Source organism: Platalea leucorodia, assembly GCF_965183815.1.
Source record: "Platalea leucorodia genome assembly, chromosome: 2".
In the NCBI taxonomy this organism is placed as follows: domain Eukaryota; kingdom Metazoa; phylum Chordata; class Aves; order Pelecaniformes; family Threskiornithidae; genus Platalea; species Platalea leucorodia.
Genome location: NC_138824.1, coordinates 18,110,004 through 18,128,985, shown reverse-complemented (window position 1 = coordinate 18,128,985; position 18,982 = coordinate 18,110,004). Strand labels below are relative to the sequence as shown.

Here is an 18,982-nt window from a genome sequence, read left to right as displayed (position 1 = left end):
CACCCTGCGGTCCCCGGCTCCCTCAAAGCGCACAGCCTCGGGGCCGGCTCGTCCGGGCCCCGGGGAGGCAGAGGAGCAGGCGGGAAGGCAGCGCCGGATTCAGCCGCCCGGGGCCAGCCCGGCCCTTCCCGCCCCTCCCTCCGGCGCTGCGCGGCCCCGGCCCCGGCCCCGGCGGGCCGCCCCGCGGGGCGGGGAGCAGGCGGCGGCCGCCGGCGGGCAGCGGGCGCGGGGCCGCGCAGGCCCGGAGGAGGCCCCGGCCCCCCGCTCCGGGCGGGCGCGGCCAGCGCGGCTCGGCGGCGGCGGGGCGATGGGGAGCGGCGGGCTGCTGCTGCCGCTGCTGCTGCTGGGCGCCGCGCTGCCCCCGCTGCGGCCGGCGGAGGCGGCGGAGCCCGTTAGCGCCGAGCGGAGCCTGGCGTGGGGCCCCGGGCTGGACGCGGGGCTCGCCCTGCCGGTGCGGTACTTCTTCATCCAGGCGGTCAGCGCGGCCGGGCGCAACTTCTCCCGCTCCCCGCCAGGTACCGCCGTCTGCTGCTGGGGGGCGCGGGGGGAGACCGGACCGGGGCCAGACCCGGCCCGGGGCTGCCGCTTCCTCGGAGGAGCTGGTCGGAGCTGCCCGGCCCTTCCCCTTTTCCCTCTTCCTCCCTCCCTCCCTCCCTCCCCTCCCCCCTTCCCCCCCCCGGTCCCTGGCCGCCCCCCGCCCCGCTCAGCGCCCGCCCGGCCCCGCATCGCCCGGGCCACGCAGGGCCGGTGGCGAGCGGAGCACATGGTCAAACCCCTCCTCTCTCGCTCGCTGCCTCCTTCCTGGGGCCCTGCGCCTCACCCGCAGCCTGCCCTAAACCCCGTGTGATTTACAGCGGCAGACCAGCAAGCTCGAACTAAACCAGCGCTCCTGGAGCTGGTGGGTGTACAGAAATCCCGGTGCCCCGCTCAGCGGTGCTAACGGGATTATCTATCTGCCATGCTGCACACACACCGGTTGCTTAACATTTGTGCCTCGGTAAGCACGGCGCTCTGGGCTCCGCTGTCCTGCTGCCGCTCCGTTAAGAAGGGGTAATTTTCGTCTCTTGCTTACTCGGCACAAGCACAGACCGTCCCGGGACACCTCTCCCGAGGGTGGGACCTGGGGTGTCTTCTCGCAGTCCAGCGGTACGCTGCCCGTCAGCTGTTTGCTGCAAGTTAATTCCACATGCTCTATATTAATAGTTTTAGAATAAAAATAACTTTTGCCTTGCAGATTTCATAATGGAGATAACCCTGAGATAGCCACCCAGTGGGAATCCGGTGTTGCTAATTTATATAGGGTAGAGCTAATTACTTCGCTCGTTATTATTTACCATTCATACAGATGGTACCGAGGGGATGTCTACCAAGTATGCACGGCCTCTTCGTGTCTTGTAGTTAGAAGGCTGCTGCTTGTGAGATTAAAGAATAGCCATATGTCGTACAGGTTGTGTCCTCAGTGTGACAGAACCCCAGATACCTCAGGTCTGGACTTTCTCCAGCTGCTGTTGCAAGTCGGTGCTGGATTGCAGCGCAGGTTTGTCATTGCACTGAAGAACGCACCGGCACGCTCGCTGCCGGCAACACGGAGGCTGATTTCAGCCAGGCAGGGAGAGCCTTGGGTTCAAACAACAGGCTGCTAAAGGTAAAAAGGTGTGAAGCTCAATTGGATTCTTATGCTAGTTTAAATCCTCCAAGATAAACTGATAGGACGTGGGTACTGAGAACCTAGTTTTGACCTCGGTGTGTTCGTGCATTTATATTAACAAATTCAACGGCTTTGGAGTGTTTCCAGGTCCCGATGCCGTCTGGCACAGAGTGGTCTCCATTCGCACCACGACACTCTGTAGCTCCAGCCCAAGGCGGTGCGTGCGTGCTGCCGACAGGGCAGGGCTGTTGGCTTGGCCCGTGCTAACTCTGAGCCATGCCAAGAATTACTGAGGAGAGAGCCAAGGATCCTTTAACAATTTAGCGGTAAAGTTAATCATATTCCAGTGCACAAGCACTGTTTAATGTACTCATATAGACACGGGCTATAAATTTCAGTTCTCAAATGAGTTTAAATGTTCAAATTCTATTTGTAAAATGTCAGTAAGAATTGCAATTAATAACATTTATTAAGGCACTGCTTTCCAGTATAAACTAACTACATCTCAAAATATCCCCGCTGGGATAGCTAAATAAATCCGCATTATCACCTCCATTGCACAAACAAGAATACTGTGGTATTCAGGCGAGCTGCAATGAAGGCTTCCCATTTCTAAAATTTGTCCAAATCTATTAAATTGTGTTTTGTGTGGATTAGAATTTCAGTCAAGTAGGTCAGTACTTACTGGTATCCAGTATGAAACTTCTATAGGATAATTAGTAGATTTTAAATCCAGATGAGTTTTCCGAGTGTCAAGTCCAATCACCAGAATTCATGTGCACCATTGCACATCACACAGTAATTTCGATCTACAGGCTATACCATCTTTTTAGGAAGATGTCAAATGATGCAGAATTCACTCTTTCACTCACTGCTGAAAATATAGAACTTACTTTTAATATAAACTGCATATATTTTTCCTTTGGATACTTGGATCACCTTACCCTTTTCTGCTAGGTTTTCCCCTAGGTTTAACAACTGCCCACTGTGTCTTTATGTACCATTGACCATGATAGAGTCAGCTGTTAATTGTTCTTCAGATGATCTACGAACTCTGCTAACGAATATTTTGAAGGCCCCCCAGGTATTCTTGCAGGTTTTATTGGATACATTCACAGGGCAGTGGCACACTTGTGCCAGTGCTCGGTTCAGTGTCGCTAGACAGCGTGCACCTCCGTTACGCTCACCTTCGAACCTGCAGCCCTGCGGGACCTCCCCTCAGGCCTTTTGTTGACCACGATGCCTGCGATGGTCACCCGCAGCTTCCTACCACGACCTGTATCCCTTTGTTCCTGGATAAAGGCCCTCACATCCGACTCTGTTACAGTATACGCTATTCAAAGGAGCCCATTTTGTTAAGTGAACCTCTTTTGTTCAGCTGCCTCTTTATTGGCTCTACCAATTTCGCAATTTCCATCTGCAAAAGTAACCAGCAATGATTTCAGTAAAACAGTTGAGGAAAACCCCCTTCTTTTCAGATCTTCTAGTTCCTCTTCTGCATACATGTCAGAAATAGGGTGACTGGGTTTTTTGTTCTTCTCTAACAACTTGCATAAATCAATACCTTGTTATCCTTTCTCTCTTTCCATCCCTGCATTTCTTCACTTGTTCATCCCTGCATTTCTTCACTCGTTCATCCCTGCATGGAATACTCTTCTGCAAGTACACAAGCGAAAGAGACATGCATAAAGCAAGTTTCATCATCTGGATTCCTTAAAGTGTCCCATTTTGACTCTGTCTGTATTTTAGTCTCTCTTCAGGACTGGAAAATTATTTTGTACTTAAAATGCTGTCCCAGACAGGTTTTCAGGGTAACACAGAAGTACAAGTGGTGACGATTCACCAAGGACACATTTTTCTTTTATAATTTCTTTGGATTGAGAGAAACACAAAAGCATGTGTGAAACTACCATGGTAACCTTCCTCCAATTTTAAAAAAAGAAATCAGCAAAAAGCTGCCATAATTAAATACTGCAGTAGTACTTAGAGGCCTTGGCCCCATTACGCAATGAATGTTGTAAATCATAAACAACAATCCTGTTGCCTCCAGTGAATAATTTGTACTTACATTAAATATTCAGTCTCCCTTTTCTTCCCCCTCCCTTTCAGTGGGGTTAGCTTCTTCCCACAGAGCTTCCTTACCAGGTCACTCTTCCCTTATCAAATGCTTTCTGAATCTAAACTGCCACCAACTAAAACTAACGTATCCTTCGGGTAGGTCCGGAGCTCCTCATGTCTCCAGAGCGGTCAGTACAGAACCAGCTGGGAACAACGACCCGCTTAGTTATTTCCTGTCAGTCAGGACAAGGAGATCAAATTCAGTAGTTTTTGATTTCTGATTTCTCAGTATTCACTCATTTTTAGGATAACGGAAAACTTTGTTTTCTCTGGTAGCAAATCTCTATACCTGGTTAAAATGCTCTTTTATAAAATGGGTAGAGACAAAGGTGTAATACCCACAGAAAACTATTTTCTCTCGATCCTACCTCATGACATGCTCTGGATTCGAAGGCTTCTTCATCCAAATAATACTAGGTGATAGTCATAGGGAGAGGATACTTGGCTTAAATGGCTGCTTTTAAGCAAGTTGAAAAATGTGGTTGTGACTGGCAGTGACATTTATCATAGCATCACAGAATGGTTTGGGTTGGAAGGGGCCTTAAAGATCATCTGGTTCCAACCCCCCTGCCATCGGCAGAGACACCTTCCACTAGACCAGGTTGCTCAAAGCCCCATCCAACCTGGCCTTGCACACTTCCAGGGATGGAGCATCCACAGCTTCTCTGGGCAACCTGTTCCAGTGCCTCGCCACCCTCATTGTGAAGAACTTCTTCCTTATATCTAATCTAAGTCTTTCAGTTTATAGCCATTACCCTTTGTCCTATCATTGTGCTCCCTTGTAAAAAGTCCCTCTCCAGCTTTCTTGTAGGCCCTCTTTAGGTCCTGGAAGGCTGCTATGAGGTCTCCCCAGAGCCTTCTCTTCTCCAGGCTGAACAACCCCAGCTCTCTCAGCCTGTCCTCATAGGAGAGGTGCTCCACCCCTCTGATCATCTTCGTGGCCCTCCTCTGGACTTGCTCCAACGGGTCCATGTCCTTCTTATGTTGGAGGCCCCACAGCTGAACACCGTACTCCAGGTGAGGCCTCACCAGAGCAGAGTAGAGGGGGAGAAGCACCTCCCTCGACCTGCTGGTCACACTGCTTTTCATGCAGCCCAGGATACAGTTGGCTTTCTGGGCTGCAAGTGCACATTGCCGGGTCATCAACCAACACCCCCAAGTCCTTCTCCTCAGAGCCGCTCTCAATCCATTCTCCGCCCAGCCTGTATGTGTGCTTGGGATTGCCCCGACCCATGTGCAGGATCTTGTACTTGGCCTTGTTGAACTTCATGGGGTTCGCACGAGCCCACCTCTCCAGCCTGTCAAGGTCCCTCTGGATGGCATCCCTACCCTCCAGCGTGCCAACTGCACCACTCAGCTTGGTGTCGTCGGCAAACTTGCAGAGGGCGCACTCAATCCCACTGTCCATGTTGCTGACAAAGATGTTAAACAGCGCCGGTCCCAATACCAACCCCTGAGGGACACCACTCATCACTGGTCTCCACTTGGACATCGAGCCATTGGTCGCAACTCTTTGAGTGCGACCATCCAGCCAATTTCTTATCCAGCGAGTGGTCCATCCATCAAATCCATGTCTCTCCAGTTTAGAGACAAGGATGTGGTGTGGGACAGTGTCAAATGCTTTGCACAAGTCCAGGTAGGTGACATCTGTTGCTCTTCCCTTATCCACCAACACCGTAACCCCATCGTAGAAGGCCACCAAATTTGTCAGGCACGATTTGCCTTTAGTGAAGCCATGTTGGCTGTCACCAATCACCTCCTTATTTTCCATGCACCTTAGCATAGTTTCCAGGAGGATTTGCTCCATGATCTTACCAGGCACAGAGGTGAGACTGACCGGCCTGTAGTTCCCCGGGTCTTCCTTTTTTCTCTTTTTAAAAATGGGGGTTATGTTTCCCCTTTTCCGGTCAGCTGGAACTTCACCAGACTGCCACGACTTCTCAAATATGATGGTCCCCGATGAAGCTGATTTACTGGGATTGGATTTACTGGCTGGAATGACTGGAATTCGTCTGTGCTGCTCTTCAGGTGCTCTCCTGCTGCCGTATGATCCTTCTCCAGGCTCTGGGTGTCTATTGCTGGCACTGTCATCAAACTGGTAGGAGTGGGATGGATTGAGGTTCCCCACCTGTGGCAGCTTTAGAGGCAGAGACGTCCATTCCTTCGGGAGAGTCATTCATGGAATCCGTTGCCAAAGTCAAAAAGAGGGGACTCGTTCCTGCATTACGACCTCTGGCAGTATTTAGTTGAATGAGGAACAGAAATTGTTACTCACCTTTGGAGAAATGTGTCTTTCCTCTTATTTGGACTACAGCTCCACACTGTCCTCATGCAGAAGACCATTCATGAGGAGACCCAACTCCCTGATGTTTTCTTCTCAAGCCTTTCAAAAGGCTTACCACAGTCTTAGTGTTTGTGCTGGCACTAGATTCAGTCTTCAGAGCCTCTGAAGTCTGTTCACTCTGGTAGAGTGAAAAGCAGATACTTTAGACATAAAAATATGGATCACACAAGAGGAAATTAATAAGATGCTGTCCCAACTGTCTTAGACTTGGGTACGTTGTCCTTCTCGTTTAATAAAACTGTTCCCAAGTCTTAATGGCAGGGGCTCAAGCATTTGCAGTGTCATACTCGTTGGCATTTGTTCATTTTCTCTGTAATCCAAATCCAAGATAAGTCTAATTCCATCAGAATCATTGTGAAGAATGAAAATGAAAATAGTCCTTTTCTTCTGAAGAAGTCTTTCCCTGTTGCCTTCAGGAATCCCAGGCCCCTGAGACCAGATGGAAAGTCTGGCACAAGGAAGACTTACTCTTGGTGGAGGAGGATCAGGTTAGGGATCACTTAAAAATCTGCACATACCTAAGCCTGTGGTGCCTGATGGGGAGCTGGCTGACCTCATTGCAAAGCCATTTTTTATCATCTTTGAAAGATCACAGCAAACAGGAGAAGTTCCTGAAGACTGGAAGAAGCCACATGAAATTTAGTTTTACTGTGAAGTCTTACTCCTCAAACACTGGAGCAGATTAGCCAGAGAGATTGTTAAGTCCCCATTTGTGGAGGTATTCAAAACCCAACAGGACACGGTCCTAGACAGCCTACTCTGGCTGGCCTGAGCAGGGGGCTGGGCTAGATCATCTTGAAGTCACTTCCAAACGCAACAGTTCCGTGATTCTCGTTATTCTGTGTTTCTCCATTATGTTTCTATTATCAAGTGTTGCATCGTAGGACATAATCTTGCAGAGAGCAAAGAAGAGCTGAAGGAGGTATTTAGAAAGAACCTGACTACTCTCTGAATAGTTCTGGATATCTGACTCATGGGCAGTTTTGAAACTGGCTGCAGGATTCAGGCTGATTCAAGGAGGAGAAAACAAATGGGAAACTAAAATTCATTGTTTCCCAGAACTTCCTTTGATGCCTATAATTCTTGTGTTATCAGACGGAAGTTTTAAAACAAACGTCTTCTCTGTAATATGTAATCACATTTTGGAAAAAGAACTGCCTTAGGATACTTTTGATGCAACAAATACCAGAATGTTTAAATGGGGATTAAGCAGTCATGGAGAACCTTCACTGAAGACTATTGAAATTATGTGTATACAAGTTGTGATTTTTCAAGTCCCTTTGTTGCAGATTTCTAGAAGGGGAAGACAGTAATTTCAAAATTATTCCTCTGTAATTTCCTACTACCTTGCACATCTCTGCCAGTGACAGTAAGGTGCAAGATACTGAGCGGACATGTGGTTTAAAGGTCAGTTTATTGCCTATGATCATACAGCCAATCTTACATTATCATTTTATTTCTACTTTATGCTGTCTTGAAAGGTAATCAGTAGCTAGATGTCAAAAATACATGAAGGGGGCAAAAGTATACTTTTCTGCCTCTTCTCTGGTGATGACTCTGCTTGCAGATACACCAAAACAAGCTGAGGAGCTCCCAAATTGGGAGCCAATGTGAATCAATTCTACTGACATAGATCCAAGCTGTAGAGATCCCAAGCTGTGACAGTCTTAGATCTAAAGCAATATACCATTTATAGAAATTGTTCTGGAGTTTAAGTCTATTAGCATTGCTTGAGCTATACTTTTACTTGCCCAAGGAAATGTCACACTGCGGAACTCTACTGCTCGTGTGTCCTCAGCCTACCGCCTACGCAAGCAGGGAGGTGGCCACTCATCATTCCTCTGAAAGGGAAGTACCACGTATCTGGAGCAACCTTAACATTCCTCTACTTCTCAGAAGTGCACTTCTGGAAATCATTCTAGCCTGATACTTAATTAAATGAGGGCTTCTCATGATAGAGCTGCTAGCTACTGAAGACAATATTCTGCATTCCTTACTTGGTGGGAGTGCTGCTTGCCACACTGGCATTCGAAGAAGGAATGAATGCTTGCTTCATTTTATTTCTCCAATATGTTGTCAAATGAAGGTATTCTGACTTGCTTCTTGGCATCTTTAGCTGGAATGGGCTTTGAATACTAAGAAAAGTGATGGATGATTACAAATAATACACATTTTATATTCTTATATTGGAACATAAAGCAGAAGAGGGGGTGTATTCAGCCATGAGAGATTCTTCTGAGGGAGCTGGCAGAGGAGCTTGCCCAGCCACTTTCCATCATTTATCAGCAGTCCTGGTCAACCACAGAGGTCCCAGATGACTGGAAGTTAGCAAATGTGACACCCATCTACAAGAAGGGTCGGAAGGAGGATCTGGGGAACTACAGGCCTGTCAGCCTGACCTCGGTGCCGGGAAAGGTTATGGAGCAGATCATCTTGAGTGCCATCACGCAGCACGTGTGGGACAAGCGGGGGATCAGGCTCAGCCAGCATGGGTTTATGAAAGGGAGGTCCTGCTTGACTAACCTGGTCTCCTTCTATGACAAGGTGACCCGCTTAGTGGATGAGGGGAAGGCTGTGGATGTTGCCTACCTGGACTTTAGTAAGGCCTTTGACACAGTCTCCCACAGCATTCTTTCGAAGAAGCTGGCTGCTCATGGCTTGGATAAGTGCACTGTGTGCTGGGTTAAAAACTGGCTGAACGGCCGAGCCCAGAGAGTGGTGGTGAATGGAATCAAATCCAGTTGGTGGCTGCTCACAAGTGGTGTTCCCCAGGGCTCAGTATTGGGGCCAGTTCTGTTTAATATCTTGATCAATGATCTGGATGAGGGGATCGAGTGCCCCCTCAGTAAGTTTGCAGATGACACCAAGTTGGGTGGAAGTGTCAATCTGCTGGAGGGTAGGAAGGCCCTACAGAGGGACCTGGACAGGCTGGATCATTGGGCCAAGGCCAACTGTATGAGGTTCAACAAGGCTCAGTGCTGGGTCCTGCACTTGGATCACAACAACCCCATGCAACGCTACAGGCTGGGGGAGGAGTGGCTGGAGAGCTGCCTGGGGGAAAAGGACCTGGGGGTGTTGGTTGACAGCCGCCTGAACATGAGCCAGCAGTGTGCTCAGGTGGCCAAGAAGGCCAATGGCGTCCTGGCCTCTATCAGGGATAGCGTGGCCAGCAGGACCAGGGAGGTGATAGTGCCCCTGTACTCGGCACTGGTGAGGCTGCACCAATGGGGTTGCTTAGTCTGGAGAAGAGGAAGGAGGCTGAGGGGAGACCTTATCGCTCTCTGCAACTACCTGAAAGGAGGTTGTAGCGAGGTGGGGGTCGGTCTCTTCTCCCTAGTAACAAGGGATAGGACGAGAGGAAACGGCCTCAAGCTGCGCCAGGGGAGGTTTAGGTTGGATATTAGGGAAAACTTCTTCACCAAAAGGGTGGTCAAGCATTGGAACAGGCTGCCCAGGGAAGTGGTTGAGTCTCCGTCCCTGGAGGTATTTAAAGAACGGATGGATGTGGTGCTCGAGGACATGGTATAGATGGACTTGGCAGTGCTAGGTTAACGGTTGGACTCGATGGTCTTAAGGGTCTTTTCCAACCATTACAATTCTGTGATTCTATGAATGATGAAATGCTGGTGATCTTTAAGTACAGGTCACAGAGATGCCCGGGAAACATCTCTACTCTCATTCTCTTATCCCTGCTTTTCAGTAGCTGGGACTTTACATTTGCAAGACAGTCAGCTGCAGCCCAAAGGTGAACAATTTGTATCCGACTCCTGCATGCTGCAACTGCCTTCCCACAAGCTGGCAAGTATTCTTTGCTCCTGGTATTTTAACTGGGTTTCCCGTCTTTCTCACTCTAGAGGAGATGATTGTTCCTCAGAGCGCTAATTTGAAAATTTAGTATTAAACCTAATCTTTGCTTCAAAATACTGTTAGCCTTTCCTTCTATCTTGTAATCATTATTTTTTATCTCCAGCTGTAGGTTTTCTATTTATTAGGTATGTGATGATCAAAAAATCTGGTAGGATGATCTTCAATTTTACCAACTTGGTATAATAAAAAAATTTCTAGTGCAAAGTTAAATTAAATTCCATGGACTTAATCCAGTAGAGTTTGTTCTTGCCTTTATTTCATGTATGTGATTCAAATAGCTTAAAGTGCTTTTATCTGTTTTTATTTTCCACTTTTCAGGAAGAACACAGTTTAAAGTGGTAATTAAAGCACTTTCTCCAAAAGAAGTCACCAGAATTTACACCCCTCGCCCTTTGGATAGAAAGGATGGCACATTTCTTATGCGGTATCGGATGTACGGGAGTGTCAGAAAAGGGTTAAAAATTGAGATACTTTATGGTGATCAGCATGTAGCTCAATCTCCTTATATTTTGAAAGGTAAGGGTCTTTCTTTTTTTTTATTTAATGTAATGTATGATGGCAGCTACAGAAGTGCGATGGACTAATTTACTGCTAGAGGAAGAGGTGGGAAATCCGAGGTTTGTTTGCCCTTGTTCATGTAGGCTCCTCACAAATGTTCTCCTTATACAGAGAAGTGAGCAGTGACAATCTCTGTCCATTGCCAAGTTACAGGACCTAGATGCATAAGCATGTAGATGATGGCCTCCGATGCTAAGGTGATGTGTCTGGACATCTCCTCTTCCCTCTTGCATAAGGAAATGGGTCTCTTCAGCTTTGGTAGGGAATAAGAGAGCAGTGCTTGCATTTTTACTGTTTTCAAGCAGGTATTCACTTAAACATTGTGTTATTTTTATCTAAAGTAGAAAATACTACCTGCAAAATCAAGGAGTTTGTGGTGTTCCCAACACTTTATAATTCAAATATCTGTGATTTCTAAAAAGTATTATTTCTTTAACCAGACAATATTTAACTTTCTTTCCATTAGCCCAGTTTAATTCAGTGCAGGTCTATACTATGGAAGAACTATTTAAAAGCAGGAAAAACAAGGCAAATTATTCTCTCATTCCAGATCTGCTTCAACATCCTTCTCTTGCTCTCAAACGGACAGCTGTTTAGCAAAGAAAAGGATCACATAAAGTTGCTTCTCTGGAGAGTCTTGTTTTGGTTCACCACTACTTCTTCTAATCAGAATTTTGTCATTTTTTTAAAAATAAAATTTCCTAAATACAAACTTAGAAATGTCTTCAAACTGAAAAGAAACTGTCCTGAGTCCTCACAGTAGTGGTACACCGCCTTTTTGCTGGTGCACTTTTGCCAGCAGCCATGAAACTATGACACAGGGCAGAACCGGTTTTGATTAGAAGTCCATGAAATAAGGGCTTTTTTTCATGCTCTACGAGGCTCTTAATTATACCTAAGCTCTGCTTCAAAAGGACAGAAAGAATAGTTGATTACACATAGAAGAAAACACCTTATGCCAGAGGTGAAGACTACTGTATCAGAGTTCTGAGTTAGGCTAAAATTGAAACTGTAATACCTGAGCTTTGGTGGTTATGGACAGTTAGAACAATTCTGACTACCCTGTGTGGTTGGTAGGTAGCACAATAATGGAGCTTCATTTTGCAGATCAATTTTACCCTGATAACAAAAAAATCCAGTATTTTGATTTCTGAAGAGAGAAGAATGTTGCTGTTTTCTCAACTGCACTGCTAAACCCCAGAAATGTTATAGGGAGGATGATTTCCCAGGAAAACTGTAGAAAACTTGGAATAAAAAATGTCAAGCCACTGTAGTGTCTACATTTATACGCTCATGCATTTGGGGAATTATGATTGATGTAGAATCACAAATATAGACCCTCAGTGCTTTGTTTTCTGCAGGACCAGTTTATCATGAATACTGTGACTGTCCTGAAGAAGACCCTGAGATCTGGCAGAACGTTATGTCTTGTCCATCCCAAGAACCCCAGATTACGAAGGACTTCATTTCTTTTCCCACCATTGACCTTCAGCGAATGCTTAAGGAAATCCCAACAAAGTTCAGTCAAACAAGAGGTGCTATTGTTCATTACACTATTCTCAATAATCACATCTACCGTCGCTCCTTAGGGAAGTACACAGACTTCAAAATGTTCTCCGATGAAATGTTCCTGTCACTGGCAAGAAAGGTATCGGTTTCAATCATTTATGACTGTTAAGTCACGTTCTAATATGGCAATACTGCATTTGTTGTTGTATCTTCAGATTTATCGTTCCTGAAGTAAGATTTGACTTTTGTTTTTTCATCAAGATGACAGAGTATCTTAGGGATAATGTGGGGGGGCTGAGCTTGACAGTAATGAAATCGCTAGGAAAGCTGCAGGGGCTAAGGCCCGACTCTGCGAGCCTTTTCATGGCCTCTCCGCGTGTTCCTTTCATACTTGCTTGTGGGGCAGAAACTTGTAATTCGTACCTTAAACTCGGCTAAATCTATTAACTATCTATCTAGTACATTTATTGATTCTGCGTGACATCAGAGAACTGAGGAATATATGCAAGAGTGACAAACAGCTTCTCTCTTTTTGTTATTATCCTTTCTTGGGTATGCATTTAGGTTCATCTTCCTGATGTGGAGTTTTATCTTAATGTTGGAGATTGGCCAGTTGAGTATCGGAAAGTTAATGATACACCCAGTCCTATACCTGTCATTTCATGGTGTGGCTCTGTGGATTCAAGAGATATCGTCCTTCCAACGTATGATGTAACCCACTCGACTCTTGAAACCCTACGTGGAGTCACAAATGATCTCCTTTCTATTCAAGGAAATACAGGTAAATTAGAGATCATGGATTTATAAAAAGAATTTGTAAATTCCATCAAAGAAGCAAGTTGCATTCAAATAATGTGTTAAAGTCTGCAGTTCACAAGTGCCTTAGGATGTCTGTTAGTACAAGCAGGTTAGTCTTTACAGATTGTAACCGCTTCGAACACTGCTACTAAGCAGGTGTTTAATACGGATTTAGAGCCAAAATTTAAGAAGTCCAGTTTACAATAATGGTGAATTTTAACTTAAAGGTAGCCAGAAGATAGCTACTGTGACCTGTCAAAAGAAAAGTAAATATAATTAAAAGGCCTTTCTCCTCGGTGAAGGACTTCAGTGTGTTCCTTCTAATCAAACAGTAATCCTTTTCCTGACAGTGATGTGGCCCAATGTTCTGTTTACATAAAAATGAATTTGAATCCCGAAAGAAGTAAACTAGTACTATGCTGCAGCCTCTTTCAAATAAGAAAGTATTGACTATATAAAAAAATACCTCAGAGTGGGATCTTCCGAATTGTTTTTCTAGCTTGGAAGAAAGAGTCAGTTTTACCGACAGGCATCTTCCTCCCCCCCAGGAAATTCATGAACACTTAGGGATCAGACAAATGGCATGAACAATACCTAGGAGCAAAAGTTGAGTGAGGAGGTATTTCTTTTTATTTGATTAGTTCACAGTTTCTCTTTTCTTGATTAGTTTTTATATTTATATTTTAATTAAATGATCAGTTTGAAGCACTCTGTGTTTACTGATTTAGTACAGCTGCTTCTCCAGTTGGGAGATGACAAGAGCCTACCTCACTTTAGTAGGTGCTTTAAGGAAATTTCCAGCAGAAGGATGAGGAAGGACGTATTTAATGTTTTTAAAAGCAGGCAGTAAGCGGAGATGAAGTCTTTCAGGCTCTTGCTAAGATCTTGAGGACACAGTATAGCCATTTTTTTTCCTTTTTAAGTCATCATTAAGTGATTCCTCAAAGACCTAACTAAATTGTTGGGTAACAGAAGTGGATTTTACTAAAGAAATTTTGGTTATTGTGGCAGGCTTTATGAATGGAGAATTACTTTAATTATTAGTATTTTACTTACATAATTTGATTATAATCCCTTATGTAGCTTTCAAGTTATTTCAAGTTATTTAAATATAAAATTGTTGAGTGAAAAAGCAATTCTCTGATTTTCCTTTTATGGTTTCTTGGTTTCTCATCCCAAAATTCAAGCCAGAACTGGGAGTTTAAATCCTGTGATTAATAAGTGATTATGGATTCACTACGAGAAATCATGTGTGTTTTACCGTGTCTCTGAGCGTAATGCCACTGTCATAGCAAGGTCCTTATTTGCACTAGACATATCGTGAACATTTCATTACTATTTGCTTTTACCTTATCACTCAATGCTCATAGGCCCGTTCTGGGAAAACAAAACTCAGCGAGCTTTATTTAGAGGTCGAGACAGCCGAGAAGAACGTCTCCATCTTGTCAAGTTATCCAAGGAAAATCCAGAACTACTAGATGCTGGAATAACAGGATATTTCTTCTTCAGAGAAAAAGAAAAAGAGCTGGGAAAGGTTCAGCTGATGGGCTTCTTTGACTTCTTTAAGGTAGCAAGCAAATTACAGTCTTGGATAAATTTTGCTGTCAAGTTCTTAGCAACTGAAAAGACAAGGCTTACTTTTGCTAGTTCCATTCAGTAAACAAAACAATTATGCTACACTGGGAACACTGATCCATGCGTGGCAGATAGACCACCTGTAACCAAAGTCACAGTGCGGCACACTTATAAAGAAAGCGACTATACTTTTGTCATGGAGTCCCTTAGAGAGAGTTCTTAGAGATTTTTTTTTTTTTAATAGATGATTGAGAAATTGGATTTCTCACCATCAAGGTTTCTTTTATTTGGGTTAAACATGAAAAAAATGGACACAACTTGTGTCCATTGCAAGTACATTATGGATGTCAGAAAGAGTCCTTGTAGTAACAAGTTAGAAAAATAGATGGGTGTTTTTGTTGCACTTTAACACACAAATTCCACTGCAACAGAGGTATAAAAAGTAAAGGGGACAGAGTCCTGTAAAAAGCAATTGTAATACATGGCAATTGAAGTCCTGTTCCAGAGATTAATGTATCAGAAATGCCATAACAGCCAAGAACCTCTGCCAGAGCAGTACATTCATGGTTAATTTTACATTAACATTTCAGATTATTTTGTATAATCATATGTTTCAGATTATTCTACATAATAATATAATTTTAACTCGGAGTAAATCTACTCTTTTGAATTTAAGTGTAGACTAGTTTTATTCCCTTCCCAGCTCTAACCCTTGCTCTATCCCAGGACACTTTAATGGAATACCCATCAGGCAGTTCATGGGACACAAAGGTTCTTGTCAGTCTTGGGTTGAAAACAAATCCTTTTTCCATTATGTTATTCAGAACACCATGAAACTACCCCTGCTTAACACTAAAACAGGTTTGAAGATGAGAATTAATAAACACAATTACATCTTGCCTGTGAAAATCTTTTATAGAGTCAGTGCTCCTATTCTGATTCAAAACATTTCACCTTTTTTTCCTCTATCTTCATACTGTAGTACAAATACCAAGTGAACGTAGATGGGACTGTAGCAGCTTACAGGTTTCCATACCTCTTGCTGGGTGACAGCCTCGTATTGAAGCAAGATTCCCAGTACTACGAACACTTTTATATTGGATTAAAACCTTGGAAACATTATGTTCCAATTAAGAGAAACTTAGAGGACTTGCTAGAGAAAATAAAATGGGCTAAGGTAAGTGCCATTACTAATTCAAGTTCAAAGTGATAAACAAACATGTAAACAATTTATCTTACTACTCTCCTCTTTTTGTACTTCCACATACATATTTTGTATGAACTCTATTGAGATCCTGCGATAAATGAAGTACATTCTGTTGTTAGTAGAAGATGGGAAGGCCTTAATTCAAGTAACCATCTCTACTCAGGAAAATACTTAAGAATTCATTTTAGGTATGTGCTGAAGTGTTTCATTAGTCAGAGCCTTACTATACTGACTAATGCAGGTAATTTTCAAAGAAACACCCAGAATCCTAGATACCACTTAATTCTATCGCTTGTTTTATGTCCTGACTAGAACAGAAGTCATTGCATGTTCTGTTGGAACGTACAAAAAATCGCTGCTCTGTAACATGCTCAGAATGAGAGGCTGGGATTCTGTAACCAAACAAACCCATGTAATTGTGTGATTGAAAACACCATTTGTGCTTTAAGTTTAGCTATTAGGTGAAAAAAACATAGGAAAAGTTTCTGTTCTGAGAGTTCTGTAGTTCTTCATAAAGGATCAGATGAGAATACTAAAAGCTTTGAAATATAGACCTAAAAAACTTGAGAGTAAGTACACGAATTCAAGGAGAGTTATTTTTAAAAGGAAGACATTGAATTGCATTGCATAGGAGAGGACAAGAGCTGAAGCTTTGTCTTCTGTAAAACTAAGTATGTCTGGGAGATGTCAGACCTGATTTTGAAGCAGCTTGGACAAAACAGTAGAGCAGTAATCAGCCGAGTTTTCAAAATCGTACAGTTATCCATGAAAGTTGTTACTGATAGCCCTACGGTACCAGTTGTGGCCATAAAAGCAATCCAGTATTTTAAAAAAATCTGCAATTTAAAGTGTGCCTTTGCAGTCTACCAGTAATTGCACATAAAGTTGCAGATTTGAATAGCCCCTTTAATAAAACCTCTGATGCCAGCCAGGCTTTGAGTAACTCACTGATTGCTCTCCTCTTCATTCGTTTCATCTCAATTTTCCAGGAAAATGATGAAGAAGCAAGAAAAATTGCTAAAGAAGGACAATTAATGGCAAGAGAATTACTTCAGCCTCACAGGCTTTACTGCTACTATTATAAAGTGCTCCAGGTTAGTACAACAGATCCCTGTATTACTTTCCCCCAACTGCTACTGCTACCGATGCTACAAATTTCATATTCAGTCCTTACTTGTATCAATAGCAGACACGGTTCATATTATTCACAGCTCAGTGTGAGGAGCTTTGCTAAAACTTGCTTCATCATTAAAGAGGCAACCTGACATAATAGTTGTTTTACAGAATCAGAGATTTTATTTTTTTGTCCCCATCCCCACCGTCAGACCTGTTTTCAGTGTCACTTGGTATGTGGTTTCTAATAGACGTAGGAGATGATAATCTGTACACAACTGTCTTCCTTTTTCCCTTCATACTTAGCCCCTCATGAGCTACTCCACTGTATTACAAAGCAATGAATACACAGCAAAAAAAATCTGGAAGTATGGCTAGTAGAGTGGTAAGGGGTGAAGCAGGCCAAATAGTCATTGCTTCCCTAGGAGATGCCAGTCTCTAGTGAAGGAAGTTTCTGTTCTCTGAAAGTACTAATTTCTTTTTCCTGTTTTGCTGTGCAGAGTTAGATCGCCACCGCTTCAGCAGCCACAGGTTGACAAAAAGTTTGGAACTGTTCAGTGTACAAAAATGACAGCATTATCTGCATAAAGTGGTTAGAGGCACAAATAATGACAATATTCAAATTACCATTAATAATAGGACAGGGGAAAACACTAAAGGAGGTTTTCAGAGCCAACGTAGCCTATTTGTAGGTGTGTTATAAAGACACCTTGTAAACAGGTTGTAAACAATGACATAAGGAGCCTGGATAAAGGCAAGCTTGTGAGGGGAAGGGAGGAGGAAAATTGTTTCATGAATTATACGTTGGTGCTCACAGCATTCTTAAATGTTGTTTACATATTTCAGAAATATGCCAAACGCCAAGCCAGCAAACCTGAAATACGGGATGGAATGGAACTTGTACCTCAGCCTGATGACAGAGACTCAGTATGCAGTTGCCACAGGAAAAAGCCTTTAAGGGAAGATCTATAACTGTACCGGATGGAGAAAATCACCCACTTACAATGCAAGAATTTAAGTAGGAATTAAGCTGTGAAATCTAAGACACTTATGCACTAGCAAACATTCTTAGTTATGTATTCTTCTTGTATTTACATATCCTTTTTCACACTGACTCTGATCTACAACGTTGGTTCCCACAATTTTGCCTCCATGACCACCACCAGGCAGATACTGAGCCTGTAATGGGGAGCGTCTAGGGGATTTGTTTGATGTACTGCATGATCAGGAAGAAGAGCGCAGTGCTGCTCGTGTTCCAGCTGGGACCTAGTTACCAAAGTTTTATGAGGAACCAGTCATCCACAAAAGATCTGCCATGAGTCAGTGCAAGTTATTCTAAAGGAGCATTTGCAACATGCTAAAACAGTGCTATGATTTCTTCACAAAGTTTACCTCAGTGTTAGACTGTTTCTTGTATACAAAACAATTTTCTAACTAGACAAAGAAAATGAATATTTGAGATTTACAGATATCAAATCTGGTGTTGCTTTGAGATTATTTTGTGGTCTATGACAGATAACAGAATAGAGAACATGATACAATATTTATCAATTTCAGAGGAAAATGGGGAGGAGGGGGAGAGATCAGAATATTTTTATAAGCACCATGGCTGTGAATCACCAAAATTAAATGCTGCTTTAAAGCAGATGGTGTAGCTATCACAGTCACAGTGCTTTGAGTGCCAAGACGCCACTCTGAAGATCTGTTCCCTGCCAATGACCATGACTGCGAACATAGGCACAGCTCCACAAAAGGACTTAGGAACTTCAGGTGAGGCCAGGTGAAATAGGGGTGTCTTAGTTCAATGATACATCTACAGTATTCTAGGCTACTTGAGTATTCACACATCTGAAATTTGTTAGTAGAGTTTTAGACCACCTAGGTTTCACTTCTGTGTAGAGCTAAGGATGCCACCATCTTTTTCACTTGGCTTCATGAACTACTTTTACCTGTGCCCAAGTCCCCAGTGGGGTGTTAATCATTTTCTGAATTTAGATCATACCTAACCTTATACTGAGATCAGACAGCAGATCAGACTTAATTGTTTTCTTTCAAGCATATGACAGAAAAATGCATGCTGTGCTTTCTGTGTAATAGTCTAGGGGTTAGAGACCATACTAAGCAACTGGGAAGCCAGTTGTCCTCCTTGCTTTGATTCAAAGCCATTTTTCCAGAGAGTGCCTTAGCTCCAGACTGGCGAAGAGGTCTTCAGGTCTTCCACTGAAGTTGTGCAGCCAGGAAGCTA

At 43.7% G+C, this 18,982-nt stretch overlaps 1 protein-coding gene across 1 annotated transcript; it reads left to right on the top strand.

Annotated features, from left to right (window-relative positions):
- Positions 1-307: 307 nt before the first annotated feature.
- Positions 308-18,075, top strand: POGLUT3 (protein O-glucosyltransferase 3; the record flags this gene model as incomplete). Its single annotated transcript, XM_082337611.1, has 8 exons — positions 308-515; positions 10,296-10,493; positions 11,897-12,183; positions 12,609-12,825; positions 14,213-14,409; positions 15,400-15,594; positions 16,614-16,718; positions 17,584-18,075. 8 exons carry the CDS (start codon positions 308-310, stop codon positions 17,707-17,709), a joined length of 1,533 nt encoding a protein of 510 aa, XP_082193737.1. The 3' UTR covers positions 17,710-18,075.
- Positions 18,076-18,982: the final 907 nt, after the last annotated feature.